The 14945-nt window shown below is 39.0% G+C and overlaps 1 protein-coding gene across 5 annotated transcripts in view; it reads right to left on the bottom strand.

The window, feature by feature from the left end:
* Positions 1 to 14945, bottom strand: part of vps13b (vacuolar protein sorting 13 homolog B) — a 265939-nt gene that overhangs the window by 63522 nt on the left and 187472 nt on the right. For all 5 annotated transcript variants that reach the window (XM_079344752.1, XM_079344753.1, XM_079344751.1 and 2 more), the window contains 2 exons: positions 14756 to 14893; positions 4924 to 5319 (listed from right to left, as the gene is read on the bottom strand). In XM_079344752.1, the coding sequence (XP_079200878.1) occupies positions 4924 to 5319; positions 14756 to 14893 (534 nt within the window). The remainder of the gene's footprint in view (positions 1 to 4923; positions 5320 to 14755; positions 14894 to 14945) is intronic.

The following is a 14945-nucleotide window of genomic DNA, read 5'->3' on the forward strand; positions in this document are numbered from 1 at the left end:
CCCACAGATCATAAGTGAAGTTAAACTTATTGGTTGATTTTCACAAAGTTGAAAAAAGAACATCAAATTAGACATTTAAAGTACAATGGGGAAAATGATTTAGTATATGAAAAGATAATTTACATTTTCACATTATATTTACAGCAGATTTTAAACATTTATTTGGTGAGTCTGTTCTGAATCTTTCTTTACATTTTTTTTTTTAACAACAGATTTGTTCGTATTTTATGGCACTCTTGAATCTAAAGGTTCCATTGATAATGCTTACTGGATCTTTTGATGATTACATGTGCCAGCGAATACAATACTTTAAGGTGGTTAGTTCCATAACATGTTATACATATTCCATAAAATGTTCCAAAGTCAGTTTAGTTACATTGCCTTTTTTTTAAAAAGTTTTGTTTGGCCTTTTTGGTTTTATAGGAAAGGACAGCTGAGGGAAAAAAAGGAACTTTCGAGAGTGGAGGATGAAATGCAACAAGAAGCCTTGGCTGCTGCAACGAGGACTATAGCCTCTGTAACTGCGGCACATGATATAACTACTAGGCTATCTGGTGCCTCCAGCTGTACATTTACATTTAAGAGAAAGTATAAATGAACTGTTGGGTTTATTAAGGTTCAGGTCTTTAATTAGATAATTTCAGGCTCAACATAAGACAAAAAGGAATGCCTGTTTGACTTTGCTTTGATATACCTACAGTATCTCCCACTGTTTAAGCAGAAATTAAGTGTTAAATGATGAATGGAAGAAAATGGCCGTCTTGCAGCAAAATAAACAAAACAAAATGTAAATCAAAGGGTCTTAAAAACTGATGTGAATGACATGGAAATAGATGTGATGGGCTAGATTTTCACATTGCTCTATAAATAAAGGTTTTCTTTTAGTCATGCTAAAGTAAAAAAAAAAAAAATAGAGTGTCAGCAGAGGCAAAGGAAGGATGAGAAAGCTTTGTGTCTGTGAGCGATGTGTTTGTGTGAAGTGTGCTCTGGTAACAGGGTCTGTCGATACCTATGTGTGTGTGTTCTCAGGAAATCAGGGGCACTCTATGGCAGTCTGAAGGAGAGTTGAGAGATCAGGGAGGGTCTTGTTTCATGGACCTTAGACATATGTTCTCTCTTGCTTGTGCACCTCCCTCCTTTTTTTCAGTGAACTATAAATGCCCCCACCTTGGGGAGTGGTGAGCTGTGGATGGAAGGAGGAATGTGCGGCTTCCACTTGTTTTTCATTAACACAGGATCTGGTAACACACCTCACTGTCAACCTAATCCTCTCTCTCTCCATCTTGTCCCCTTGCAGAGGGGGCTTCCATGACCAGGTACAGAGCCCCAGATGTTTCATGTATGCAACCATGGATGTGCACTGATGAAGACAGGATAGGGTGGGAACAATGTAATGGCATGTACTGAGGTGACCCTGTTACTTGTCAACTATAGTAGTCAGAAGGCTTTCCCCATCAGCCGGCTTATTATCTCCTCTTTTTCTTAACCTCTTACTTTTCTTCTTAAATGTATTTGATGTGAACCTTTATTTTGTGTTGATTCTAGTAGCTGTGTCTACATGCATAGAATTTCATGTTACTTCTGAAGGACTAGTGTACCACTTGCAGCAAAACTTTGCAGTGAACAAAATGCTCTTTTGGTAGCATGTTCTTTTCTTCCTCTGCCCTTCTGTTCTACTTAAACATATTCATTTATTTCCTTGGGTGAACTGCAGTACCTTTCAACTTAATCTGTATTTTGGTCTTGGTATTTTTATTTATTGGGGGTATCTATGATCTGACTCCTCTTTCTCCTCAGTATTTTTTTCTTTTTGCAGAGCTTCTCAATCTCCATCACCTGATCCTCTCTATCACAACTCTGCCTCCGCCTGTTTCCTTGCACTGGCATTTTCCTGTGGTCTGCTCAGGATGTGGTCCATCAATCCCAGCCTGCCACTGAGGACTAGCACAGCAACAACAGCATCTACAGTAGTTGAACAAACTGTAGCAGTAGAAATACTACATTTTCCTGTCTTACATCTCTCATGTACCGTTCTCCCAGGGGGGTCATTCCAGCTGACTTATGGTGGCAGCTCAAACGCTCAACCTTACACAACAGAAATCCTAGCCTTTATCTCTGTAAAATTCCAAGGTATCAATTTTCTGAGGTACAGAGTGCACTAGAGAGGCTGGTGTGTTGAGTGATGAAGTCGGTGCAGCTAAGGCTAAAAGTCAGTAGATACATCTACTATCACTAGCAATCAGTCAGCGTAATTGGAGACAGTTTGTCTCCTTTTGATGGCAACAAATCTGGAAACACTATGTGAAGAAGCCCTCAGGGAAAATAGCATTTCATGTTGTGAAAAAGATATATAAGTGTGCGAAATGTATCAACACAAGGAAATAAGAGAAACAACTAGGTGGACAAACAGGTTATTCAGTTTTATTATTATCATTATTATTATTATTATTATTATTATTATTATTATTATTATTACAACTACTGCAAATATGTAATCATTGAATTTGGATTGTTTGCTTTTAAAGGTTTAATTCTATGTCAAGTTTTTACATCCCTTCAGAGATATGTTAAAAAAATAAAAAATCAGGGCCTATGGTCTGATCTATTTCGAGTTTCATAAACTTCTTCAGGGAGCACTCAAATATAAATTCAAAGATTTTGAGAGAAACTTTTTTCTGCCAAAAATATGAAACAATTACTGTTACCATTAACCTTTTATATATAATGTATGTATTTATGCCTGCAATGGAAAGGCAGTCACTGTAAATAGAAGAGTGATACTGAAGCAAAGGGAGTTGGAAGGGATTTGCTGTCATAAAAGTACAATTGTCTCTAAACTGTTATGCTATATTAGTTTTTTTATGCTATATTAGTTTTAAGTCTAACTGCTAATGCTAACTGCACAGGTTTAACATATAATTATGTTTATTCTCAGTCACATAGGGGCTGCTAAATCTTGTTTGGGGGATTTTGTATACAGAGGGGAGGGGGGACAGCGGGTGTGTATTGTAACTAATGTCTTGTGTCTTGTGTCTTGTGTCCTGCCTGTCTGTATACTGCTACTGGATGCCTTGAATTTCCCTCGGGATCAATAAAGTATCTATCTATCTATCTATCTATCTAAACAGTATTGCAATGCACACAATGTTTTAAATGTGTTTATTAAGGCAACCAGTCACACATGGATAAAGGCTGTAAAGTTAGAGAACATCAGAGCAGGGCAGCAGCACTGAGTATTGTGTCACTGTGCAGTTATGCTGATTTTAGTAAACAAAGTGCAAATTGTTTGAGGTTTTAATTAACATTTTTGACAATCATTTTATCTGAAGTAAGTCTATATAACAACATCTGTCAAACAGATGCATGCACTCAGGGAGCCTAGTTTCAGCGCTTTCCTTTCCTTTTGCAAACCTAGTCAACAAGGGATGTGTTGCTCTGTGGTACTGACGTACAAAATCATGTATTTGCAAAATGACTAATCTTGCTTGTTACTTATGTACTGCATCTGGCATTTTGGCCCTTAACTGCTTCAGTCCTTACATTTCCATCTGTTGTTCAATTCAGAAGACAAGCCAAAAAACAGCAGACATTGAAAAACAAACCAGAATCTCTGATCACTGTTAGTGTGCTTCAACTCACTCCAAACAGTGAATAGAAACTGGAAGATTTTTGATTTACATAAGCATTAGCAGTTCTGTCATAATGGAAACACTGTGATGCCTCCTGTCAGTGTTGATGAACGAAAGGGTTGAGCCTAACACGAAACCAAACATTTCACTCTCGCACAAAGTTAAGCACTTGAAAATATCTTTTTCTTAGACTCTAATACACGCATATCCATGCAATCAAATACACACATTCTCACAACAGCTTTAGATCCAAGACTAACATAACATAAACATCTCATTTTACAGTTTACTGACAGACCTTGTTTTTGGCAGATGACAGTTTAGCTGACATGTGCAAAGAATGAACAGTGCTACAAAAAACAATGAAATGCCACCAAACACTGGAATTTGGTTACCAGCTTCTCCCAAATGAGAGAATGACAGTGTTAAATGTGTTAGCAAAGGAAGATATATCACATATTCTAAATAAACAAGCTGTAGTAGAATGTTCTATGGAGTTAATTCATGATTTTAAAAAAGTGAAGAAACAAATCTTTTCATAGACCCCTTACTGACAATAATAGAAACGATTTCAAACAGTGTCGAGGGCACTGGTTTTAGCCCTTTGAGTTTTCATTTTCTATTACATTTTGGATTGGATGTTAGACCCCTTTTCAAAATGCCTGGATTGGTTCCTGGTGCTCAAAAGGCTAGGGTTCATTGTAGGATTGGGTTGTCTGTTTTAAAATCCCCTTTTAAAACCCATCTCTCCTCCTTGGCCTTTGTCACCGAGTAAGATGTCGCTTTTATTTATTTTATATATTTTAATTTATTTTACTGCGTACCTTGACTCATGTTTTATGCCTTTTGATTAATTTTGTATTTCATGTTTTATGCCATTTAATTCATTTAGTTATTTTATTGTCGACCACTTTGGTCAGCTGTAGTTGTTTTAAGGTGCTTAATCAAATAAGGTTGTATTGGATTGGATACTCAACACATGACAAAACAAGCATTTATATTTCATCTGCATGTATTATGGCTTCTTAAAAACGGTGTCTTTCAAGAGTGCTACAAAGAGCAAAATAGTGTGATGTCATCCTTTTTATTGTTCAAATTGAGCAGAATAAAAAGGTTCTTAGTTTGACGTTATTCATTTTTCATGTTAAAATTTAGTTTAGATCCATGCCCATGCCCCTATAAATATATATATATATATATATATATATATATATATATGTATATATTTATAGGGGCATGGGCATGGATATATATATATATATATATGTATATTTTTTTTTTTAACTTGACTGACCTTCCATCCTTGGTCCTGACTTCATATCCAGACTTCCTGTCATTGCAGACACTGTCACTGTCACACTGGGCCTTATTGGATGGGCCTCTGTCTCCATGACAACCACAATCTGGGCAGTTTGAAGAGAAACCCTGTGGAAGAAAAGGGCCATGGCTCTGATGCTGCTGGCGTTGTCCAGGGCAGAGGCCTGATGCTGCGAGTCAGGATGAGAGGAACAGGCCCTGGGAGGAGTCTTCATTGGGGAGGATTGAGGGCTGGAGACAGCAGTCGATGTTTTACCTGAGAAATCCCATTTGTCATTTTGTAGGACTTTCTCGAGGTAGGCTTTTGACTGCTCAAGCTTTGCCAGTGTAGGGTTGATTTTCAGAGGACGTGATAGCTCCACATTCAGCTCAGCTGTGGGTGGAGATAAAATGAAAGAACACAAGTTCAATAAAATATAATTTTAGAAATGATGAACACTGAGAAAAGAATAATAAATAATAATAATAAAAAATAAATACATTTGAGAAAAGTGTGATTAAAACTTGAAAAACAACTCTATCTCTGAACAGTTTCTAAGCTGTCTCTCTTAAATCGGGTGAGTATCTGTCATGCTCATCCTTGCATTATAAAGAAGGGAGTTAAATAAACAGGCAGTAGAAAAAAGTGCTGATATTTAATCTAACAGAATTATTTGCAGACCAGTGAGAATCAGTTCAGTCTTCCAAAAGTAGATTCAAAAACAATTTTAAACTGAATCCTGCATTGAAAAAAAATATATAAATTTTTTTTTTAAAGGTCCCATGTTATGCTTTTTTCCGGTTTTAGATATTCTTTAGTGTGTTTTCCAAGTGTTGTGTGTATAATTAATAATAATAATAATTAATAATAATAATAATAATAATAATAATAATAATAATTTACACTTTATTAATCCCACGAGGGGAAATTCAGTTTTTTACACTCTGTCTAACACACACATAGGCCGAGATACACACTCATGCACAAACAGGGTTCTAGTGACATGCATTAATGGAGAGGTCTCAGAGTGAGGGGGCTGCCCACAGCGAGCGCTCCAGAGCAGTTTTGGGGTTCGGTGCCTTGCTCAGGGGCACCTCGGCAGTGCTCAGGAAATGGACTGGCACCTCTCCAGTTACCAGACCAGTTTCCGGACTTGGTCCGTGCCGGGACTTGAACCGGCGACCCTCCGGTTCCCAACCCAAGTCCCTACAGACTGAGCTACTGCCGTATGAGAGGCACATCATGTGCACAAATTCAAAGCCTACGGAAACGTCATCTCCTACGTCCTCATGTTAGCTGTAGCAGTAGCTGCATGTAACGCTAGGTTCTCGCCCCATATGAAATTTGCCATTGTGATATCACTGATCCAAGCCCACTGGCTCCTTGTTGCAAGACTAAGCTTATGCTGCACACCCATGTGACAACCGTGCTGAGCAACTGACCAATTACAACAGAGCAGAACGGCCGACCAATCAGATCAGACGAGGCCCACGTGGGGACCCTGATCGTGGGGATTCTGAGCGTTACAAACACAGGCAGATGAGTCTGGAGCAGCAGTACATGAAAACAGACTCTTTTTCTGAACATTAGCGATTGTGAACGTACTTTAGTAGGCACGTGAAAGCATCATATGGGACCTTTAAGTTTCTTGTCATGTAGACTCCCAGATTAAACTCGACACAATCAATTCTGGTTTCACCAACGTCCCACTGCCCAACATCTACAACTATCGAACCCACAGAATACTGTTTGGTACATTGTCTCGTCATTTAAAAATGTTTTTGTTCACCCCATCACTCCATCACTCCAGATCTGCTAACAAACTGCTGTGTTCAGTCTCACCCTTGTGTTATATGAACATAAAATGTATGCATCCATCCAACTACTGCCTGTCTCACTAAAACATTTTAAAGTGACACTGCAGAAGAGCATACGGGAACCTCATAAATCCAAGACTTCTCTGCTCTCACTTGTTTTACCTCTTTCTTGCTCTCTCTGGTGCACAGCAGCCTTCAAACACTTGACTGGAATTTACAGAGACACATGAATTAACTCAATGCCGTTTTACACTACTTCCATTATCCCATTTTTCCACTTGGTCATGATGATGGGAGAGGGAAGCAGCTGAAAACAAGTGCAGATGTTTTTCACGGTCTGATCAAGGCACCAGTGTTTAGAGCGGTTGTAAGTGTTTTAGGCCTCCTTGTCTCCTCTCAGGTAGAAGCACTGGATGATATGAACAGAATCTTTGCCAAATGGAAAGGCAAAAGCACCCCACCCACCCACACACACACACACACACACACACACACACACACACACACACACACACACACACACACACACACACACACACACACACACACACACACACACACACACACACACACACACACACACACACACACACACACACACACACACACACACACACACACACACACACACACACACACACAATCACTGCCCTCAGGATTCTCTCTCATTCCAGTGGAAGTGAGGCAAATGATGGCTGGAGAGAGGAATTGGAGGGAAGATAGGTGGAATTTGCAATGTAGCTTGTCATTTCCACTTGACTTATCACCAGGAAACTTTCCAGTGAAATAAATATAGTGTATGCAGCCGATCATCCAGGTTCCTTTACCCCATCTCATCTATTTTCAATCTTTCCCTCAATCTTATATAGCCAATTGATGTGCTTATTTCTCAGTGCTTTTGTTTCCCTTTGACTTATCCTCCGACCCTTACGTTAATCAAATGATCACATTAATAACAAGCTGTTTCTAATCAGTGTAACTTTAATATGATCTGGAACATTAATCAAGAGTTAATGGTCAAAACAATATTTTTTTTTTGATGGCCAAAATTATGCTTGTCATGTCTTTTTTTAATTTCAGTAAAATTTACATTTCATTTCATATAAATAAAATGTGTGTAGCATGGAGTGTCTTTCCTTATAATTGTACAAGTCAAAAGTTTGGCAACAGAAAATTGCCACATTAAAGTGAAAAGTGAAAAGCTTTATTTAAAAAAGCTGAGAATATCTGGAATGTAAATGCCATTCATATTTGATATTTTTGATTAGATGAGCCCCTCGTGTTTTAGGCAGTCCTTGTGAGGAACTTACTATTGTAATAGTCAATGCAAATCCAACCAATCCTCGTCAATTCTGTGCAGCCTTGTAATTTTGTCAATCGTTGGAGCTGCTCCATAAATATGATCAATCAAGCGCAATGAAATCATGGTGCATTCAGGTGGTGTTGGACACACCAGAAAAACAAGTTTCTAAGTAGTAAAATGCACAAGAGCACCTGTTCAAGGACAAATATGCTACTTGTTGTTAATGTTAACATATTTTCTATTTTGCACATCAACTTTTTGCTCAAATAAAACTTTTAACAGTTGCAGTTTGCTGATCTTCGTCGTAGCATCAATGCTTTTCTGTGCTTTTTTTAAAGGGGACATATTATACCCTTTTTTTTTACCTTTTCAAACAGTCCCCCTGTGGTCTAAATGAAACATCTGTGCTGTGCTTTGGTCCAAATATAAGATGAATCAAGCACCAGAGCAGGTTTGTGACCCTATAGAAAACAGCTCTCTCAGAATGCTACGTTTTGGTGTGTGTGTCTCTTTAAATGCAATGATCCCCCTGAGTTTTCCCAGTACAAACCATTCCTCTGTAGAGACAATAAAAATGGAAAACGTGCACAAACGTTTTGCTCTAGGCTGGAGGTGGAGTCCATGGGTGGAAATACCAGGGGAGGGGAGGGTATTGTCTTATCAGATTCCAACTTGTGATGGCACAAAATGAGAAAATTTGAAACGGAGCACTTTTCTCTTAGACTTATGTAGACCACAAACAAAGGACTAGATGGATTTATTTCAAATGTTGTGGGTCGATAGACACTCACGTTACCCAAATAAATTTTCAAAAACACTGTAAAAGTGGATTTTTCACAGTCTGTCCCCTTCAAAACATTCCGCCTTTCTGAACTGAAATCATGTGGACACACTGAAGTCGGAAGAATGACTCTTTCAACTTCTAAACTTGGACCACCCGAGCAGAGCATAAATGCAGCATCAGAGACAGACTGTGTGTTGGGCGTTTGCTGATGATGTGTATATATGTGAGTCATTTTTTGTTGTTTAAGAATGAGGGGTTCATGAGTCAAATTATGAGGTCCCGGAAAATAAAGCTCAGGTTCTGTGCACTTTAAAACCTTTTATAATTGTATTGAAATCACTCATTTATTATAAAAGGATTTTGAGACTTTTTCTTTTTTTAGTAAAGCTACTAAAAACAGGAGACACTAATTTTGCAAATTCACATGCTCCTGCAACGCCACTCAAAAAATATAGCCTGATAAAGATCACAACTTTTACTGCAACTTCATTGAAAAGCTGCCACAAAATCTGGCATTTTAGTTTGCAACAATCACAAATAAATTCTGGAGGGACTGATTAGGGAGGCAAGGAAAGACAGTGGTTGATTCGGATGAGAGAAAATATCAATTATTAAAAACAATCCACTAGCACTTTCATTGCTTGGCAGGGGGAGAAAACGGCTTTTCCAGGAGTCACTTTTTACACAGTAGTATTTTTAGAGGTATACCTTGAATCCAGCATCGAGGCTGTCAGTGTAAGGCCTGTGCAAAGAGTCAACATCAAATCTGGAGGTTAAGAGTTGATGTACCTTTAAAGAACAGGACTTAATGCGAACAGGCTGGGAGAGTTATACACTGGGCCTTCTCAGGTGTCAGCCTCTATTAGCACTTTCGAAAGTGGGAGATCAAGGTCTGACAGAGGCATGTACACACACACTCACACATATATATCTGCAAAGACTCAAGAGATCAAATTTGCCTATTATCCAGGTTACTGTGCTTTTTTTCAAGAGGTCATGCATGACTCTGTCCCAGCTATGAACCCTGTGTTGGGTGTAGTTGTATGTGAAACCAACACAAACATTGTTTTCATTCCAACCACACCTTTGATTTCTCTACCTGACTGTTACTTGACTCTTGACAGCAGAGAGCCCGTCTCAGACACAGGTGGCAATGTGTCCAATTACACAGGGTCTGTAGGTTATGATGTGTGTATGTCTTTGTTTGAGAGAGCCAATTTTTTTTTGGAGGGAATCAGTAGAATCCCACTGTCACACGAAAGCCTAAATCCCAATAAGGCCGGTGACACATGCCTCAAATACCATCTGATTCGTATTAAAGTTGTTCTGGTGGGTTCGGAGGGGCACAGACTTGTATACAGTAACTGACAACATTTCTTAGACCCACAGCTTGACGGGAACCAGGGACAGGGGTGAGTAATGGTTCCAATTTGCTCTAGCTAATCTATCACCTGTTGCTTCACTCGTCTACAAGTGGTAGCAGTTACATCTCTGGGCTCAGTCACAGACCCTCAAAAAGACACAATTGAGTAGAATATAGCGGAGACATTTGCTTGAAATCACTGAGCCTACTCATGCTAAAGAAAAGACAAACCCATCTTGTCCGACGAAGAGTACATTTTTTGCTGGTCCAACCTTAAGCCCACCTGGTTCCAAAAATGTGGTTTCCTGCATGTATCTGCATTTCTTGTGTCTATATATGTCTGTGTGTATGTGATGAGAGACCGTTGATTGAGTGCTAAAACACCATAAGGTTACACGTTTTTCTATCAGCATCCTTGGGAGGAACACTTGGTCTTGAAGAGTAAAAGCTGATGAAATTGCAAGCATATTACTGTAAACACAGCAAGAAGTGGCCTCATGGTGGAATGTTCTCCATTTGCTTGTTGAAATATATCTAATGTGAAACACTGTCAACCCAAAGTACAGCAGTCAGACAGGCCACATACACTTGAACATTCAAACTTGGCAACAGACAGTTACAAGATCTAAACTAAAAATGAATGAAAACATCAAAGACTACTAAAGCAACTTTCACTTTCTTTTCGAACCCTCTTTCGACGAACCCAATTTTAAGCTTATTTAATCTCCTGATTGATTCTGGTCATTTAAAGTGAATCCAAACGATTTCAAGAGGAGTCCTCTTTTTCTCGGGAAAAATAAAGACAATGCGAGAGTGCCGAAAAACTGCTGTCCCTCAAGAGTCCACTTGTTTGCAAATGTCATGGAATCCTTCAACTGTCCAATTTAAAATGACAAATTTTACAGTGGAACGAAACATGTTGACAGCAATGTACAAAATATGTTTTTTCTTTTTGTTTCTGGAGCTTATTTCCACGTTATTAAATAACTGTACATTTAAAAGAAAATAATGTATCTGTTAAAATGATATGCTAGAAGTTAAGCTTACGTTTGCATAATTAAAGGAATGATTAATTTTATTAACATGCAACACGTTATAGCGACAACCATTTATACTTCAGAAACCAGTAAGTGACTTCATTTTGATAACATTCATCTTTCATACAGTCTGTGATCTTAAGAGATCAAAACCTCAGCTAAAACTTTAGACCCATACATTTTCAGACTCAAACAAAACTATTTAGGCAACGTTTTCTCTTCCTTTTTGTCTTTAAGGACTGTCAAAGCAAGACAGTCAATATAAGGCACAGCTTCTCCTGCTCTTTGATCCTCCATCCTCAAATATGTTATTTATATCCCAATCAAAACAAATAACACGCAGTAGAAAATGTGTGTGTGTGTGTGTGAGTGTGTGTGTGTGTGTGTGTGTGTGTGTGTGTGTGTGTGCGCGCGTGCGTGTGAGCGTGTTAGGCTGTGTGTGGGTGAAGGGCTGAAAGGAAACCAGTAGCATGTGTGGACAATTCAAGATCTTTCCAGCACAGCTTGACCTGGGGCAACCTCAAACAGAGCCTGGATACCGTCTGAGTCATGCAGGAGGGTGTTTGTGTCTTTGTGTACATAAGAAGAATGATTGTGAATGATTATGATTGAAGTTATCCTACTGAGACGAGGATAGCTCTGCTCTTTAATAGTTCAAGGGAAACACCTGGATGTAATAGCACAATGTTAACATCTGTGCTTCAACTAAACATATATGTAACAGAATAATGAAAATATCATTGGAGTTATGACAGGCACAAGCTCTGTTCAGAGAAATGCTAAAACATCCTGCTCATAAATAATATGAAGTTGTAAAGTCACGGCTGAACATTATGCCATTGAATTGAATACTGCATTTTTGCAAAGCTTTATAAACATGTCAAACGTCATGTACATGAGAATACGGCCTGTGAGTTTTACACAGCACACGATGACAGGCCGGCACATGCAAGCCTGATTAGAACATTGTTCATATGAATGATGAAACTAAGTTCCTGTCTGTGGAAGTCTAATTTAAAAGATGTGTATGGCCTTAACTCTTACATACTTATGAATGGTGATAAACTGATCATTGAATATTGCAAACACACCTACAGATGTATAGCACTACATATTATTAATATAAGTACATTTATTAATGGTTTGGGTGATTTTTCTTTCTTATTTTCTGAACAGTGCTTTGTAAAAAAGGGCCAACAACAGTATCTTTCATCTGTCTTACTCAAAATAATAATAGTAATAAAAATGGCTACAAATGTTGAGTTGTAAATAACTCAAAACCATGAATATTAAACCAGCCAAGTGGCCAATATTTCAACAAATGTAACACAAGTTTTCTTATTGAGTTCACAGAACTTTATATAGCTTTTCCAAAGTTTTTGTGAAAGCTGCCAGCTCTTTCCTTTTCTATGTAACACTGATTATTAATAGTGATACTGATTATTCCATCAATCAATAAGACAAAATATGTTTTTGCTTTTTACAATAGTGAATACACAAAACACAGCATCAAACTGTATTAACACTATAATAGTTTAAAGTTCAGTGGACTCCAAAGTTAGAAACTAGTTTGTCAGGAGAATTTACAGCTACATACTTGTATGTCTTTGTTTCCTTTTTACCAGAACAGTGCAGCACTGAGTTTGAGGAGACAGCACAACATTTCTTCAAAATGTTTGGCTTAACTAGAAAAGTGTTTTACTGTCTTCCAAGCCGTATAGAGACACCGTGAGGGATAACCTCGTAGCAGCACATTAATTCTGAGATCTGTGAGTCACACCTTCATAAAAACTACTTTGAAAATCTTTTTCCTTGAAAGTCAATAACTAAACGTGCCCCCCCCCCCAAAAAAAAAGAAAAGGCTCTTCATCTCCACCCTGAAGAAAGGCTTGTCAGCATCAACTAATGCAAAGGAACTGACTTTTCCTGTAATGTATGCCTCATGGAGAGAGCATGCTCACTGACATTTAACTGATGTTGTCATCTGTAAGGACCAAAGAGGTAAATGGACATTGCGGGTGTGTGGCTTTACTGTGTGTGTGTGTGTGTTCGTTTGCTGTGGTTAACAGAGAATTGCATTGTGTGTAGTCTGATTCCAGGTGGACAAAGAAGCTAAGGGCTTTCTGCTGACAGCAGGACAGGATGCGTGTGGGCGAGATGGTTATACAAATCTCTGACATCATCATCAATAAAAATGACTTGAAGCTCATTTTGGTAAACATGTACAATTCCTACTCCTGATTTGAAGCGGGAGGAAGGCTGATTTATTTATTTTTTTATTTTTTAAAGTGATGCCATAGTTTGATGTCAGTGTGTATGAACATGCATCTGCAGCATCTGGCTTGGTAGGTTCAGGGAGCTGAACTCTGAAGGATGTCCTGCGCCTACACATTATCCATGAAACCCTCGTAGGAATAAAAGGGTTTACCACACACACAAACTCAACAGCCCATTCACGCTTTTTTTTCCATTGCTGTTCTATTTGTATTGCACATCAGCTACACCCTAGCTACTCATATGGATATTATATCAGTCTCACAGCAGACATAGAATCCTTCGATAAGTAACAAAGAAACACAGTCATACTGAAGGAGCTGTTAATGAAGTGAGTAACATAAGCAGCTCCTGTACAAAGTGTTTACCTTGCTCAGAATGAAAGGTTTTTTTTATTGTTTTTTTTTTAGGTATATTAAGGTTGAACAGTAAATTTTATTCCTTTTTGTCTCCTCTGGGAGAGCTTCTCACAGATCGCGGGGGAGCTGGAGAGTGGAGACATTGTTCTCCACCTCCATTGTTGAAGCTGCTACTCTGAGCTGTAGCTGCAGGGTCTCTGGTGCCCATCGTGGCGGCAATCCCTGAACTCAGTGTTGGACACCGTAAGTAAGGGAGGTCGTCAAGCCGAAGAAGGAGTCCAATTGGGCGTTGTTAGCTCGTAGGACTACTGAGGCAGCTGCCAAACTCTTTGGCTTGGGTGATGGACGAGTCTACCTCTGAGGACTCAGCCTCTGCTTCCTCAGTGGAAGACGTGACCGTGGGATTGAGGAGATCCTCAAAATATTCCTTCCACCGCCCGACTACATCTCCAGTTGAAGTCAGCAGCTCCCCACCATCACTCCATCACCCAAGCCAAAGTCACCGAGTTGATTAGCAAGCTCTTTGGCGGCAAGGCACCGGGGGTGGATGAGAAAATGAATGGATGGATGGATTGATAGACGGTTTAACAGTACTCCTTACTCCCTTTTTGTCTATGTTTGTCTGTTGCATTTGATGCCTTGTAAATCCATGGCACCTTAAATTACTATGATTAATATCAGTGGCCTTTCAAAGAACAAAACCTCATAACCCTGCCAGTTTCTGCACATGTGGCAGAAAACACAGACTTTTGTGATTGCCTCTGTGTTTCTCACTAGTAGGTTCATACACTTTACCTGAGCGTTCACAGCAGAAATTAGACTTAAAATGTTTCGTGCATGTTAGTGAATGCGGAAGTTGCACGTGTTTTGTGTACTTGTGCATGATCCCCACCTGGTCCATTGAGGAAATCTTTGATATTGAGGCAGAGCAGAGGGGGAGGGATGCCCGTTTTGTCATCCACTTCTCCAGCTACCGTCTGTAGCCAGAACACATTGTAGTCCAGCGACTCTGGCAGAGATTTTCCTGGGTCTGCAGAAATATTTGGAAATCAAAAGGGACAAAAGTGAGCAAAAAATGGCAT

The sequence above is a fragment of the Symphodus melops genome (assembly GCF_947650265.1).
Source record: "Symphodus melops genome assembly, chromosome: 5".
Taxonomy (NCBI): Eukaryota; Metazoa; Chordata; class Actinopteri; order Labriformes; family Labridae; genus Symphodus; species Symphodus melops.